The following is a 17030-nucleotide window of genomic DNA, read 5'->3' on the forward strand; positions in this document are numbered from 1 at the left end:
ACAAACATCAAAAGATCGTGCACGATTTCAAGGTGTGCATATTATTTCGTTTTAGTAAAATTTAATGTGGATATTGATGTATAAACTAAAAGGACGAAATATTACTTAAACTGCCAAAACTAAAATTTCAAATTTGTTGGTGGGTCAATCAAAATACCTTCAAAACCTGCACAGAGAAATAAATCCATGTAAATTTCAGCGTAAAATCATGCACATAAAGGGAAGGCCAGATTCGTCGCAAATTTACATGACACATCATGTAAAATTACATCAACATCATGTTAATTTATGCCGATTGTCGCGTAATCGGTTAGAGTTCATGCTAGATTACACGATGTATAGTGGAAACTTACATGATGTTATTGTAATTTTACACGATGTGACGTGATATGCGACATATCTGGCATTCCCTTCATGTGCATGATTTTACGCTGAAATTTAAATGTTTTTTTTTTCTTTCTTTGTGTGTTTTATCAAAAAATTAGGGTTTTTGAAACGATTTGAGCAAGCTTTGTACTTTTGGCCAACTATTGTATGAAATGCATCAACTGTGCCTCGTCGGAAGCTGCTTGAGGAGCATCAGCCACAGCCATCTCGGCGAACGCGGTGTGGTAATAGCTAGTAGGTAGAAAGAGTAGCGTTCCGGCAGAGAGGCTGTGATGTGGCACTGGTGAAGCATCCGTCATCTGCTCGATAATGGTGGGCAGAGTTTGCTGACTTCATGCGAAAATAGCCATTTTTCTATCTTTATTGTGCGAATTATGCTAGCTGATGACGCGGGCCTGCTGGCTATGAATAGGATCAATCAAGGTTAGCGAGAAGCAGCAGCAACAGCTTCGGTTGATGGTTTTTTCTTATGATGCGATTGGTATGGGGATTTTGTGACGCTTACGTTGAATGTCGACCGACAGCCAAGAGTGAGTAATCAAATTAGTGGATAGTGTTTGGATGGTGGGTTTATAATTCAGAATAATACACGTGAAGAACCTATTCTAAGAGCCCCATTCTGATTTATAGCTCACTATTTTTATATCGTCTCTATTGTTTGCTTTGTATAATTATAGCTTTATCTTACAGCACCAAGTTTAAAAACAATTAGCTGTAATCAAGGGACGCTTTCTACTATATCTAAGTTCTCAATGAAGTGCTACAAATCAATACTTATCAATGCTTCTTTTTCTTGGCATTAACGTCCTCATTGGGACAGAGCCTGCTTCTCAGCTTAATGTTCAATGAGCACTTCCATAGTTATAAACTGAGAGCTTTCTTTGCCAAAGTTGCCATTTTTGCATTTGTATATCGTGTGGCAGGTACGATGATATTTCTATGTCCAGGGAAATCAAATAATTTTTCATTGCGAAAAGGGAATCGAACCCAGACACCTTCAGTATGCTTTTGCTTTGTAACAGCGGACTCTAAACACTCGGCTAAGGAAGGCCCTTCTTATCAATGCTACTTTATACTAATTAATCCCTATTTGATCCTTGTTTCGGAACCCGTGCCTATAGCACCAACTCATAGATTCAAGTGAGGAAACAAAGTGTGCCGCCTAACATGATCAGTTGTTTCAAATTTGGAGGATTTAGGCAGAAGATCTTGAACTCCGTTAAGGAAACCAAGGTTTCCCTCCAAATCCCTTTTTGGAAACTTTTAAAGATCGCGAACTTCTTCTTAAACATCTTGATGAAAAGAAGCCAGAAATTTTTACTTACGAGACAAAACTGAACGTTTATTCAAAGCCGTCTTGAAATGTATCTCTAGTGACTATAAGTCACCTGAAGAGATCAAAAATGGAATAAATAATTTGCTTGGATTTTCTCCAGCCCAAGTAATCATTATGAAAAAATGGAACCCAATCTGGCATTCTTCGGAAAAGGCTTTCTCAAGAATATTATTTAGCTTACTTTAACAAGAGTAATCAAAATAATATAAAAGATTAAAAAAAGCAAGACTAATGTTCGATGTCCGTGTGACATGGGAACATTTCCAGAAACCTGGAGGAAATTACCAGAACCCCACTCAGTGCCGTCGGAGCCAAAAGTCGGGTCATGGTACGAAAACTTGTCGCATGGATGCTAAATGCATGATTTGCGGAGGTTCTTCTCACACTAAGGACGTCTGTCCAGTGAAGGAAGATACCACCAAGTTTAAATGCTCGAATTGTGGGGCCAATCATAAGTCAAATTTTTGGGATTGCCCTTCACGCAGGAGAGTCGTTGAGGCTCGTGCCGTTACGATAACGGTCGTTTCCGGAATTTCCTTGGTAGAGTATCGAACAATACTCATTTTTCAGTTAACGATCTCTTGATTAGAAATCATACCCATCAGGAAGATCATAATCATGCTCATTCATAATCTAATTTTAATCCGTCGGATAGCCGTTCGAATCTTTCAATTTCGAATGTATCTACCCACGGTAAATCCTTCGTCGATATCGTAGCAGGTAATTTTAACTCCTCCCCTATTCGTACTATTAGTACCAATTCTACTTGTTTCAAATCTAATGGAAAAAAAACCTGCCGTCACAGGTAACTCCTACTCCGCCTACCGAAAATTCTGACTGAAAATCATCAAATGTACCCACTTCAAGTGATATGTCTGCCTCTGATTTTAATTTTCTGAACAATTGAATCTGATGATTGATGCAATGTTCAAAGCCACCACTATGACTGAAGCAGTCCAAGTTGGTGTGAAATTAACTAATCAAATTGTTATTGGATTACGTTTTTTAAATGGATCCAAATAAAAATTTAAATATTTTATTGGAATGCTCGTTCTCTGAATGGTAAAGAGGACGAGCTGTTTAATTTTCTTGCAGCTAATAACGTGCATACAGCAGTTATTACTGAAACGTATTTGAAACCTGGATCTAAACTAAAAAGACATCCTAACTTTTTTGCTTATCGTAATGATCGACTTGATGGGACACGCGGGGGAGTTGCAATCATCATTCATAGGCGTATAAAACATCAACTGTTTTCGTCATTTGAAACTACAGTTTTTGAAACTTTAGGTGTTTCTGTTGAAACACAACTTGGTAAATATACTTTCATAGCTGCCTATTTGCCTTTTCAATGCTCTGGACAGCAAGTCAATTTGCTCCAAACTGACATGCGAAAATTGACCCGCAATAAGTAAAAAAAAATTGTCATTGTTGACTTTAATGCCAAAAATCGATCATGGAATAATCCTCAAAGTAATTCCAACGGCAGAATTTTATTTGATGAGTGCTCTTCAGAATATTTCTCAATTCAATACCCTGATAACCCTACATGTTTTTCCTCTTCTAGAAATCCATCTACGATTGATTTGGTCTTAACCGACTCTAGTCATCTTTGTAGCCAATTAGTTACTCATGCTGATTTGGATTCCGATCATGTCCCTGTTACGTTTCAAATATCCCATGAAGCGATTCAATTATTTTCGAGCCGACTGGAGTACAGTTGACTCTCCATATCTCGATGTTCTACATCTCGATATCTCTCCCTATGTCGATGATTTCATAAGTCCCTTCACTGCCCATAACTGCATATCTGTAACATTCGACAAAAGTAGACACTGAGTAAATGGAGTACCAATTGTGAATTTCTCGTCAGTAAGGGAAGGCCCCAAAATTTTACAAAAATATCGAGAACTCAACAATGCTGATATGAAGCTGAAATGTTGTACAACTCATCGCACATATTGGTTAAATGATCAGAAAATAATTCTGATAGAATTTTTTTTTTCAACAACATTACGAGGTCCATGTATATTCTCAATGTGACTGTGACTTGTGTATTACTTTCTTGGCAACGGAATGTTTTCAATCTAGTATTCATCAAAAATTTGTTCTTTGTCTCGATCTCTCCCTATCTCGAAGGTCCCTTCGATATTGAGATGTGGAGAGACGACTGTATATATGAAACATATATTGACTCTAATCTTGTTGTTAACATTTCTTTAGAAACAAAACTTGATATTGACAAAGCTCTTGACACTTTAACAAATTCCATTGTTGAAGCCAAGAGCATTGGAATTCTAAAATGTGAAGTAAAATTTGAATCCGTGATTATAGACGATGATCCTGAACTCTTGATCCGTCTAAAAAACATGAGGAGAAGGCAATTTCAACGCACTCGCGATCCTGCTATGAAAATTATATGGCATGATTTGCAGTAAGAAATCAACGTTTTTCTCAATTGAGAAACAAACATTTTGAAAATAAAATTTCTCAATTGGACCCTGGCTCTAAGCTCTTTTGGAAATTATCTAAAATTTTGAAAAAAAAAAACCTCAGAAGCCAATACCGACATTGAAAGAGGAAAACAAAATATTACAAACTTATTGCGAAAAAGCTAAAAATCAAGCAAAGTAAGGCAGTTTAAAAGCGCGCACAATTTTAATTTAAGAGTTACTAGTCCAATTGAAAATCAAGTTACTCAGCACTTCGAAAACATTCGCAATCAAGAGAACGTTTTCGAAAATGCCTGTGAGACTGATTTGGAAGAAGTGAGAACTATTATTAAAAAAAATTCAAAAATATGAAAGCTCCTGGCGATGATGGAATTTTCTACATCCTCATCAAGAAACTTCCAGAAAGTAGTTTAACATTCTAAGTTGATATATTTTACAAATGTTTTCAGTGGGCATATTTTCCTAACAAATGTAAAAATGCTACTTAAGGTTGTACCAATTTTAAAACCAGACAAAAATCCTGCAAAAGCTTCTAAGTAGCTATTGTCCAATCAGTTTGCTTTCCTCCATCAGTAAACTTTTTGAAAAGGTCATTTTGAACAAAATGATGGTCTATATCAATGAAAATTCAAATTTTGTCAATGAACAGTTCGGATTCCGCCATGGACATTCGACCACTCATCAACTTTTACTTGAAACGAATTCAATCCATTCCAACAAATCTGCAAGCTATTCTACTGGTCTTGCTCTTTCAGACATACTTAGAAAAAGCATTCGACAGTGAAGGCTTGATTGTAAAATAAAAAAAACTTTAATTTTCCAACATACATTGTTAGAATAATTCAAAGTTATCTGTCAAATTGTACACTTCAGGTTGATTATCCGAACTTCAAAACTGAAATCGCATTCTAAATTTCACACATTCCTGAACACAAAACTCATCACCCACGCCTGCGTTCCCCTCAATCAACTAGAGTCGGTACTTCTACACATATGTCGCCACTCAACCAAACAACCGAAACAACTGAAACGAGTCAAATTTTCCGCAATTGTCTTTCCTTTCCTCGCTCCCACACGTAATGCCGGAATGCTCGAAATTGGCTGGGTTACATCGAACAATCGATAGCATTATAAAAACCAATTACATTGGGCTCGATCGTCGTAATTCACCTGTGCGTCAGTTTCCAGTTACAGTAAAATGGAGTGCTTTTGATGGTGCGAAGCCCACAACTTACTCAATGAAATAGAATGATTTTTGTTTATCAGTTAAGCAGAACAAAAAAATAAAGAGGCATGCAACGCTCTTCATACTTCACGTAATTCATTGAATGTTATTTGAAATAATTTTATTCCAAAAATGATTGTTTTGTGTTGAATTCAATGTCAAAAAATAAGAATCGATATATTTTCAGAAATATATTTTGATACGAATACTCATAGACTTATAATGATTTTTGTCGTGTTAATCTATCAATGGATTGGTGATTTTATGTCACGAAATGGCTCGAGAAAATGTCAAGGATTTAAATGATGTTTTCTTCGTTTCGTTTGCCAATGGTTCTGACGTGTTCGTGAGCAGAAATATTGAAAAAACTCGAAAACACTATTAAAGTAACCCCATTTCACAGTATTCCTAACTACGCATACGGCACTTGTTGTGTGCAGTTACCCATATGGAAGGAGCCCACTTTTCCTCTCATTTTCTCTCTCCTTCAAGGGGGGGAGGGCGGTTGGCAAGCAAGATTTCCACTTTCGATTTCCATTCAAGAAAGATCCGTTGCGGTTGTGTTTGCAGTGCATTGGTTTTCTGATGATTGCAGCACCGGCCACCTCCCCTCCCGCCTCAGGCCATCCACGACCGACAGCTAAGAGGGCTTTAGGTCTGGTTTTTATAGAGCAATCGAAAGTTTGTTATTATTTCTGTCCGATAATATGGGCACTGACTGACTGGGTGTATACGGCTAAGTGTGTAGAGAAAAAGAGGAGAAGAGTAATTGCGGGAGCCGGTTTAGATGAAAAAATGTTTTATACTCGGTACCTACAATATGCATCTCTTTGGGTTGAGAAATCCAGTTGGTGCATTGAAGCAGTATTACAAATGACAAAATGTAAGTAGTAAATAGAGGCATATTCTACAGAATGTAAAATTCCTCAATAGAATTTTCCAACAATGCAAAATTTCAAATAACAGCGAATCAAAAAGACAACAAAATGTTGGCTCAGTTCAATTCTGTCATCGCTACGGGAATCAAACTTGTTTGATTTTTCAAAGACTTTTTGCAGCACTTATAAAATAGGGTAAAAAATCATTTGAGCACTCATATGATTCGTTTTGGATTAGGAGGTATTTCTTTGTCAAGCATTCCTTGGAGAATTTTTAAGATTATTCTACAGTTTATCAACAGTTTGCTAGTCAACCATATAAGAATATTATTATTCGTGATAATTTTAAAGAATTCTTTCAGGAATTTCTTTATAGTAAGCTCACATATATCACCGAAGATTTCATTTTGCATTCCCTTAGGTTTTTTTTTCCTGAGATTATTAAATGTTTCTTCAATAACCCTTCGAGGTATTATTCCATAAATCACGCCTGGGAGTACCTCGAATTGAATTAGCAAGTCCACAACAATACCTTGAGGTAGTTTTTGAGTATTTCTTTTAGAATTCTTCCATGAGTTCAGCTGGAATTCTAGCAAAGAAAATAATGGGAAATTTGAAAAGTTTTCTTCTGTCGACCAATTTATCATTGAAACATCCATTATGTGAAACAGCAAATAATACTTTACAAGCAAATTTAAACTTTTGGAGGTAAAGTTAGGACATATAGGAGCCCTTTTTGATTTTGATTAGTAGCTTCGTTGTTCTATCTCGGAATTTAAATTATTATTTTTAAGAAAGAATTATCTTCTTTGGAAAATTCTCATCACGAGAAATATACCCAAGTAGCAAATTTAATTTTATGCTATTCTTGAAGTATTCTCTAACACCAATTCTATAAAACTAGAAATAAAACCAGTAATTCTATAAACCTACACTAACCCAACGATAAACCTCTCATAAGACTAAAGTGGCCCATACTAGAGACGGTGTTGGAGAGCAGCTGTCAAGTATCTCTTAAAACTTGTAATCATGCACTTATGACAATCTTCAACACTTCAATAAACCTTCCACAAGTAGTTCTCAAGCCAAGTTAAACTCGCAATATGTTTATCATGTTGGTTTGGCTAACGAATTTACAAATTCTTGTTCATAAAATTAATCAATAATAAAGCAAAATGCAAAACATCTGTGACGATAACTTTTCGTATTTTTTTTTTTTTCGATACCTACCTGTATTTTCGGTTGTCACGCTTATTACATCGTGAATATCATGCATAAAACACCCGAAACGCACAATGCGCCTCGACAATATTGCATTTTCAGAAAAACATTTTCATCAATTTGGTGTCCTAAAATGTTGAACAATCTAGCATACATGGATTCTCCCATCATGGCTCCCTTGCCAAAGCATCGATAATTACAATCATGGCGCTAGTTTTACTCAACACCATCATAGAACCATGATAAATTTTGCTGAACTCGGGCAAGCGTAACAAATATCACTTGAGAGTTCTTAGGCTTAAGGCGATCTTGATGAAGACAAACTGATCTTCTTGAAGAACGTGATAAGATTCGTTCGTTTTATTCAAGAGAAACGCATTTTGACGTTTGTTTATTTACATTTTTCGTTTTTGGAGAAAAGCGCTCATGCTAGATTTTGTTACGGCATGAAATTGAAAGCTACCAAACGACTAAAGGTAAGTATTTCCAGCTGTGGATAACTTTTTAGTAAGGTCCAGATGTTGAGCAGGGAAAGCAATCGGACATTTAACCACATCCAGAAGTCCACCTTGCAAGGAGGTGTCCAGTGGTCCAGTTCCGCTTCTATGTCATGGCCAAGGGGAGAAAGACCACTGGAACTGGTTAACAATATTGTTCGCGTTATTAGTAAATTGTGCACCGTGAAATCAACAACGACTGCCGTGAATAACAGATCGAAAATCCATGCAAGGCGCCCATACTTTTAAATAAAGGGGTTCTTCCTCAAACGTAACGTATTTTATGGTTGATCCCTTATGTACATCAAATATCTACTGAAACTGGATGTGTCCCACTTGCCCCGCTTAACGAGGTAACTGCGTCCATTGGCTCATTCTAAAACTTTCTTCCAAGGTTTTCACAATTTCGAAATTATTCGATTAGTTTCATGCACACACCAGCAAATATGTTGCCAAAACGTGATTGTGTTGTTGGATTTGAAAAATATTGACATTTTATTGAACAATTTGTTTGAACTATCGTTTTTTTCGTTCCCACTTGCCCCGCGGTACCTTACTACAATCAATAATGTATACATATTAGTGCGTTGATTGATGGGGGTTAAATTTATGACGTTCTCGACCAAGTGTTCTTACTCTCGCTCGAGCGCGTTCTTACAGATAAGTATGAGAGTTTCATAAAATTGTTGCCAAGGTCACTTGTTCTTATTGAAAATGAAGTCTTATGTGATACATCCGAAGTGTTCTTGAAGAAGTATTTTAAACTAATACGGTTAAAGATCATTTCTACTGGGTCAAAATCATTATAAAACCTAGAAGAATATGCAAATATACGATAAAACTATCATAAAAATAAATCAAGCCAGTTAGAATCTAAATTGTTACTTGGGATGAAATCCCACTGTTTCGCGACGGTAAAACTATCGCAGACTAAAATGAAGGAATTCATTTACGGTCAATCTTGCTGGAAATCAGGTAAGTTGCACATCGGAAAATTAATGCTTCGTTTTTAACAATTCCTGATGAACTGGAAAGATTCTTGTAGGAATACTGGAAATAAACTCAATAGAAGGCTAAGGCGCTTCTGGTGAGATTCCTGGAAGGTTTCTGATGAAAATCTAAAAGCTTTCTAATAAGAGTCCCGTAATGTTTCCGATGCAAATCGTGGAAGATTTCTGGTGAAAATACTGGAATGTTTTCGATGAGAAGTATTATGATGTACTTCCTGGAGGAATCTTGTTGCGATTACTTTAAACTATACCCTAATTTATAATGAGATCCATGCAATGTTTCTGATGAACATGCTGGAAAGTTTGGGTGAGAATCGTTTAAGGATTTGATAAGAATCGTGAAGAATTTCGATGTAAATCTAGGAAAAATTATTTTTCTTCATGAAAATTTGTGAAAATTTTAATAAGAATCCTAGAAAGATTCTGATGAGAACCCTGAAACCATTCTAATGATAATGGCTCTAGCAAGAATACTGAGAGGCCTTTGATTTGAATCCTGGGAGGCTTCTGATGATAACCCTGACTGGATTCTGATGAGAATCCTGAGAGGGTTTTGATGAGCATCTTGGCAGTATTTTGATCAGAATCCTGGCAGAATTCTGATGAAAATCCTGAAATGATCCTGAGAGGATTCTGAGGTGAATCTTGGCAGGATACTGATGAGATCCCTGGGAGGATTCTAATGATATTAAATCGTGGAAGGATCCTGAAAATCTTAAGAGAATTCTAATCAGAAATATTCTAGGATTCTCATCAGTTCGCTTCCAGGATTTTCAATGGAATCAAAATCTCAAAAATAAAGTATTGATCTTATGAAGCCAAGAAGTAGAACTTTGTTACTAAAACTGAGTGGGATTTCATATTACTCGTGGCTTTCTAGAGGAGATTCTATAATAACTTGTAAAGGTTTCATCAGATAAATCTCTGCACATACTTTTAGAGAGAAATTCCACAGGAAAAAGATCAGTAGTAGAGATGAGCGAAACGGCTTATTTTAGTGATTAGGTCCGAACCCGAATCACTAATTTTAGTGAACTGGATCTTTTGAACGATTTAGTGACTCAGCGGCTCGCAAATGAAAAGCGACCCAAACCAAGCAAACGTAAGAAAGAGCGGTTCACTCTTTGTTGCGCGAAATGCATCGTACATTTCTTATCTTGAGCTCTCTCATTTTTTGTACATACTTCCCCAGAAACTCACGATATTCTCGGTCGATTTTCACTATCCAAACCAAGAGCATAGAGTACATTAATCAGTCATAACGATAATCATAAGACTATAGCTCAAGCCGATTTTTCGGAGGAATGAGACGTACGATAATATCAACCCTGTCCAGCACTGCGAGAGTGTGTTCTCATGAGATCTACTGCAGCGAATTTATATTACCACTAGCAACAAGAAGTTGGCTTCCTCATTTTCTACTCTTCGTTTCGTCGTTTTGAGTAGGCTTGATAACACTACTCAACATCGTCAGAGTTTGGTGACATATTCCAGAGCAGCGTGTTGCCTTTGCCTCTCTGCAAGATAAAAGTAAGGATTCCATTTAAAAAACTTCGCGGTTCCGCGGATCCTACATGGAAACCTTTGAAAACATCTTACAAGAAACTGCGTAGGACTAGATAAAGTGTACGTCCTACATCGGGGAACAGCTTTAATTATTGGATTTTTCATAGTCAATTCACCCAACTATCTCTGAATGCAACTCTAACCTGTTTGTGGTATAGCTCATTACCGCTTCGGACACTGCCACAGAGCGTGTAAATGAGTAGAAAAACGAGAGTGACAGTAGTGCCTTGAGGCCCCGGTATGGAGTGTGGCACCGAGTTACCGATCAACTTACTGATGAAAAGTATGGCAAGGTCGTTCCGAGTGTTGTCTTTTTTTGTGTCGTTCCAACCCAGTCACGGACTTACATTCGCTTATCTCCAACTGGAAGCACCTCTCTCTTCGCTAGGTCACCCACCCGGCGAGAAATAAATCGGCAACTATGCACTAATTTTTATCAAATTAGAGTTACATTCGCCACCAAACAATATTAATAATTCAGTAGACGCCGCTTATTCATTCCAAAATGCCATCGTAACCGCACGAACAACCAGACGTAACACTTAGAACATTTTTGGTTTATTCTATCGTCTAGTTTACACCATCATCATTTGCTGAATGTGTTGCAAGTATTAATATTTTGTGCAACAAAACCTGCAGATGGTAGTAGTGTGAAACGTCAAACACGCGAACTTAAAATGATCATCTAATGAGTGCTCGATAGAAACTTCCTCAGTGTTACGTATGTTTGTCTGTGCTAACCGTGTCTATGTGCGATACACCAGCGACGATTGGTTGTTAGTTGGAAAACCGTAACTAACTCTATGATCGTAACCAATAACGATAAACCACGCACAAAGTTAAAAATAAAATCACACACTCGAAAACCAATCGGCAAGGAATAAGAAAGTACCCACACTGCCGAGCCACTTACCGTGTAGGTGAATTGGAAGTACGACGGCGTTACCGCATCTCCGTCGGAACCGAGGCCCTGGGGTGTGGGCTGCTGCTGCTGGCTGAGGCTGGTGCGACTTCCCAGGCGCCGGCTGTTGGCACTGCTACTGTCCACGAAGAGTGTCTGCTCCTGGTACGAGTCCGGCGGTTGATTCCGGTTTATCGACGAGGGAAAAAACCCATTCCGGGGACTGTCGAACGATGGCACGAAGCGGCCCTGCGATTGGGCGAAGTAGTAGTTGTCTGGAATTTGCGAGGAAACAAAGGATGTTTGATTAGGTTTCTTAGAATAGAACAAATGTATCTATAAAATGAACTATAGCGAGAAATGTTACAGGAAAATTCGTAGGCAAACGGAACGTGTGAATAATAAATAAACTTTAAATTGTATCAAAATAAGCCCTGCATAGGGATTCTTATCCTCGACTTGAAAACAGCTGAACTAACAGGTATATGTAATTTATTGACCAGAAATGCACCAGAACGTCGCGACGTAAAGCTGCGTACAACTGTACACGCAAACAAATTTTGTAGTATAATCTACTGAATCCATGGTAGAATTAAGAACTGCACCAACGATTTTCAACCGACTACAAAAATCTGTTAAGTTTACTATAATCTGGTAAAAATCACTGACCAGTGCAGTAAAAGTGACCATGTCCATAGTAGTCTCGACTACATAGCATTGTATTTCAATTCGTGACACTCACCTTACAACACAGTGTGGTCAAAAGTACAATGCCAAACTTGTCAAATCAAGAATGTTTCTAGTCATAAATGCTGCAACTGTGGTTAATTAAACCGAAAATATTTTCTTGTGTGGTGATGTTGACTATGTTCTGGTAGAGTTAACAGATTAGTGTAGTCGGTTGAAAATCGTTGGTGCAAATCTTAATTTTACCATGGATTTAGTAGTTTCTACTATAAAATTCATTTCAGTGTATGGACCGCACACGCAAACAAATTTTGTTGTATAATCTACCGAATCCATGGTAGAATTAAGAACTGCTCCAACGATTTTCAACCGACTACAAAAATCTGTTAAGTTTACTATAATCTGGTAAAAAACACTGAGCAGTGTAGTAAATGTGACTATGTCCATAGTAGCCTCGACTACAAAGCATTGTATTTCAATCCGTGACACCCATCGTACAACACAGTACGGTGAAAAGTACAATGCCAAACTTGTCAAATCTAGAATGCTTCTAATCATAAATACTACAACTCTGGTTAAATAAACAGAATATATTTTCTTGTTGACTATGTTATGGTAGAGTTAACAGATTAATGTGGTCGGTTGAAAATCGTTGGTGCAGTTCTTAATTTTACCATGGATTCAGTAGTTTCTACAATAAAATTCATTTCAGTGCATAGAATATTAGGGGGACCTGGGGTAATATGCACCACTTAAGGTGAAGATGAATCGGAGCCAAACCTCAAATTTTCAAGAGCACAAATCTGGAGAACCAAACATCCGTTTAAGTTGAAAAGTTGATCGATTGGTCGTTAGCTGGTGGTGACCAATCGATTAAGTTTTCAGCTTAAACGGGTGTTCGGATCTCCAAATCTCCCCTGGCTTTGTGTCATGAAGAATAAATAAGTTACCTTCGTTTTAGCTTAATCTTCGTTCGGGAGCTCTAAGCCTACTGAAATTGTTAGTCGTGTCATCGACAAATTATAAGCCTCTTTGAAAAAATAAAAAATAAAACAAAACGCATCCGGAATCGAACACACGCACTTATCAACAGAGCTATTAAAGAATTATGTGGAGAACGAGTTTAATTGTCAATACAAGTAATTCGGTGATGGCATTCATAGTTTGTTGCATATACAACAAACGTCTTCTTCTTGAGAAAGGGAAGCAGAAGAAATGTCTCCAAAAGTGCCTACTTCCTCTTCTGAGGTCACACGATGGTCCTACGATTTTTTGGCTGGCAAGATCGAATGGCATTTTTTGTTTGTTGTTTTCATACGGAAACAGTTTCTGTATGAAAACAATTCATATGCATGCGTGTTCAGAAAAGAAAAAGGTGATTAAATGTCAGATTTCCTTATAACTTACATTTGGATTCATGTAAGATCGAGCATCCTGCGTTCTGTTTCTGTTCCAGTTGTAGCATTGCACCCTTCCAGCCTCGTGTTATTCAATCAGGAATTAATTGAAAGGTCACTGAAGCTAATGGGTCTGGGTCATTTGGCCCAACGCCATTTGGCACAAAGGAAATTTTGGATAATGGTCATTTAGCATAACAGTTTCTCATCAAAAACAGCCATTTTTAGAAAGAAGGACTACAATTATGATTATACCAAATGATTATTATGCAAAATGGGATTAGCATAGCATAGCATAGACTGACTGTACATGTCAATGGTTGCTACTCCGTGATTGATCGGAACTGGTAAGAATTGCACTGCGATCCAAATGAATAAGGGATGGGAGTTTCCGCTTACTCTCGAAGTGAAATTTTAGCAGATCTAGTATTATTGATCAATAACCGCGCCGCCCAAGTCCTTACAGTCAGTTGGGATGGGGAAGGAATGTTAGGGTGTAATGATTGTTTCTTCTAGAGACCGAGAATACCTCTGCATCTCCACAATCACCACGGGAAGGGTGATTATTAGTGAGGGAGGAAAAGATCTGGGAGTCACCTCTGGTCGATGATGCGATCCATGGACAAGGGGGAAATATACGACTTATATTAAAAGCTAGTTTTGTATTTTTGTCTCGAGAAGTTTTTGGTAGAAGCTTTAAAAAATACTTCAACATCTATAATGTCGAACAATTCAAAAGATGTTTTTATTAATGACGAAAACTGAAAATTACATGTATATATTTTAAATTATATGAAACAGGAATAATGCCGACACTTGTAGTGACGAACTATACATAGTTTGTTTGAAAATTACATATGAGTATTACTGTGCATTTTGTCTCAATATGGTAGAAGTTTTAAAAAATACGTCAACATTCACAATGTCGAACAATTCAAAAGATAATTTTTAATAATGTCAACAAGAAAAAAATATGTATATTGAAATAATATAAAAAAAAACATAATGCCGACACTTATAGTGACGAACCATACAAAGCTTCACACTTAAATTATTTTACGGATTCCTGTAAAATCTCAACAGCTGAACAGTTCGGTGAAATAAATTAACGGAGTACGGTAATTTTTTACAGTATTTGGTGAAAAATCACCGTAATCCGTAAAATTTCGACGGAATTACGGTATTTTATTTCACCGAACTGTTCAGCTGTTGAGATTACGGTGAAATTCACCGTAAGAGCTTAGTGTGTTGTTTTAATATTACTTAAAAGTTACGCTTTCAAAAAAAAATGTGTTATCACAAGCATGAAACGAACTCACCAGTTGGTAATCCATCCTCGACTGAACACAAAACTGACACTGACAGCAAAACTTCTTGGCGTCCCGAAAACAAACCGTCTTGCTTGTGCCTTCCCAAATACCTACCCAGCAAGACGCTCCAAAATAGAAAAAAATTCTTCGGCGACGAAACCACGCGCGAAACCGTGAGCAAAACCTATCTGACGACGCAAAATCGAACCGTCCTGCTTGGGCTTCACCTATTATTATGCAAAATGGGATTACCTAGTAACCTTATGTCACACTGGTTAGGGTATCCGGGATAATATGCACTCCCAGGGCAAACGACTTTTTGAGGTTTCTATAAATATTTTGGAAAAAATATAAATTTTCCGTCGATTTTTTCTTGTCATATCGTACGTTACGAATCCCTACTATCAGTACCTGATGAAAAATTTTTCCCTATTACTACGCAAACAGCCTAAAATAGCACCGTGGATCGTTTTTCCTCAAGGGTGCAGATTACCCTAGATTCCCTTACAAAGTGTTGCCACATTTTTGTCTATTTATACCAAACGTTAAAAATATTTTATTTATTCTGAAAATCCAGCTTAAATTGTTGGAAAAGGCATTCAATCATAGTGAATTGAAGAACCAAGATTTAGACAAAATAATTTCACTTCTCCATGCATTTAGATTGGTAACCGAACATTTTTATTAAATCACATTTTTCGTTGATAACTACTTCAGAAATTTGTAATTTTGTTGGAATTGCGGCGTCTATTGAATAGATTTTTCTATCGTGCCAGTTTACAATCTTCATCATCAATCAATCAATCAATCTGCTCCAGCACCGTAGATGTTAATCAAACACATTGAGTCAATAGCTGTGTTGTTATATTCACCAAAATGGTTTTGGTGAGTGAATTTGATGAATCGTGCCGACACTTGTTGTTTCCCGAGCGCGTGCACGGAAAGAAATGACAGTCGGGATTGAAAATATATGGTAAAGGGAAATCGATTGAGAATCATTGTTGTTTTACCACTATCACACGTTGGGCGAAAAAAAAAAACATTGTGCAGAATACAAACAAAAACAAAACGCTTTTTGAATTGCGCAAGTCAGTCTGATGTTCCCTACGCGCAAATTCTCTACGGAAATTTGCACAATTTAGAGAACACCGCCAAGTTACTCATATATGAAGTATTCAAATGACAATCGCAATAAAGTTTAGAATTATGTGAATAAAAACATTTTCTATTTTGGATTTGATATTCCACTGACTTTTTCTCCAATGCTCGTTCAAAACTAGGTGTCATGTGTTAATTTCCCCATACCGTTCTAAATTTTTAATTTACATTTAGCTATATTTTGATCTTATTATCTTAATTTGTAAAGCAAGACTTACTTTCACTGAAATATCGCTTAATTTTAACCATTTAAGGATAATTGCACTGAGAATGTGTATTTTGAGTATATTATGAAGAAAAGTATGAAACCGCGACAAAGCCACGAATTTTCAATAATTTTACCACGAATCTCCATTGTTCTTACTCACTTCCTTCGCGTTCTTCTACAAGCGTTAATAATTTACTTTGATATCGTCAGCACCCCACCGACCGGGATGGTGCACAAGTTCCTCAACTGGTTTATACATTGTGAATATACGCTCCATATATACTAGTTGCGGTGCTGGGAGGCTTTCGAAAATTAAGTTTAAATTCTTCCAGAAATACATGTGGGATTCTCATGGAAATATCTCTAGAAATATTCACAGAATAACTCTACGATTTTACAAAAAAAAATATCTGGGAATATTTTTAAAATATCTCTGCAACTTTTCCAAATATAGGTACCGTTTTGATTCATATTACGGACACTTAAGGTGATTATAAAACGAAGCCACACCTCAAATTTTCAAGAGCACAAGACTTGAGAACAAAACAGCGTTCCGCGTTGAAAATTTATCCCATTGGTCACCACCAGCAAGCAAGCAATGTGATTGATTTTCAACGTGAACTGTTGTCAGATTCTCCAGTCTTGTGCTCTTGAAAATTCTAAATTTGGCTTCGTTTTATAATCACCTTAAGGCCTCAGTGAAGTATAACCCAGCTTGGACCATACAAAATAAATCATTCTGTATGATTTTTTAGCGTTATCGAGCGTCGGAAGCCCTTAACATTCGGATGGTGGG

General features: G+C 37.0%; 1 protein-coding gene across 2 annotated transcripts in view; it reads right to left on the minus strand.

The window, feature by feature from the left end:
* The window catches only part of LOC5576808 (mucin-17), a 294664-nt gene that overhangs the window by 87770 nt on the left and 189864 nt on the right, over positions 1 to 17030 (minus strand). For both annotated transcript variants that reach the window (XM_021855039.1, XM_021855040.1), the window contains exon 2: positions 11487 to 11749. In XM_021855039.1, coding sequence (XP_021710731.1) covers positions 11487 to 11749 — 263 coding nt within the window. The remainder of the gene's footprint in view (positions 1 to 11486; positions 11750 to 17030) is intronic.

This window comes from Aedes aegypti, chromosome 3, assembly GCF_002204515.2.
Source record: "Aedes aegypti strain LVP_AGWG chromosome 3, AaegL5.0 Primary Assembly, whole genome shotgun sequence".
Taxonomy (NCBI): Eukaryota; Metazoa; Arthropoda; class Insecta; order Diptera; family Culicidae; genus Aedes; species Aedes aegypti.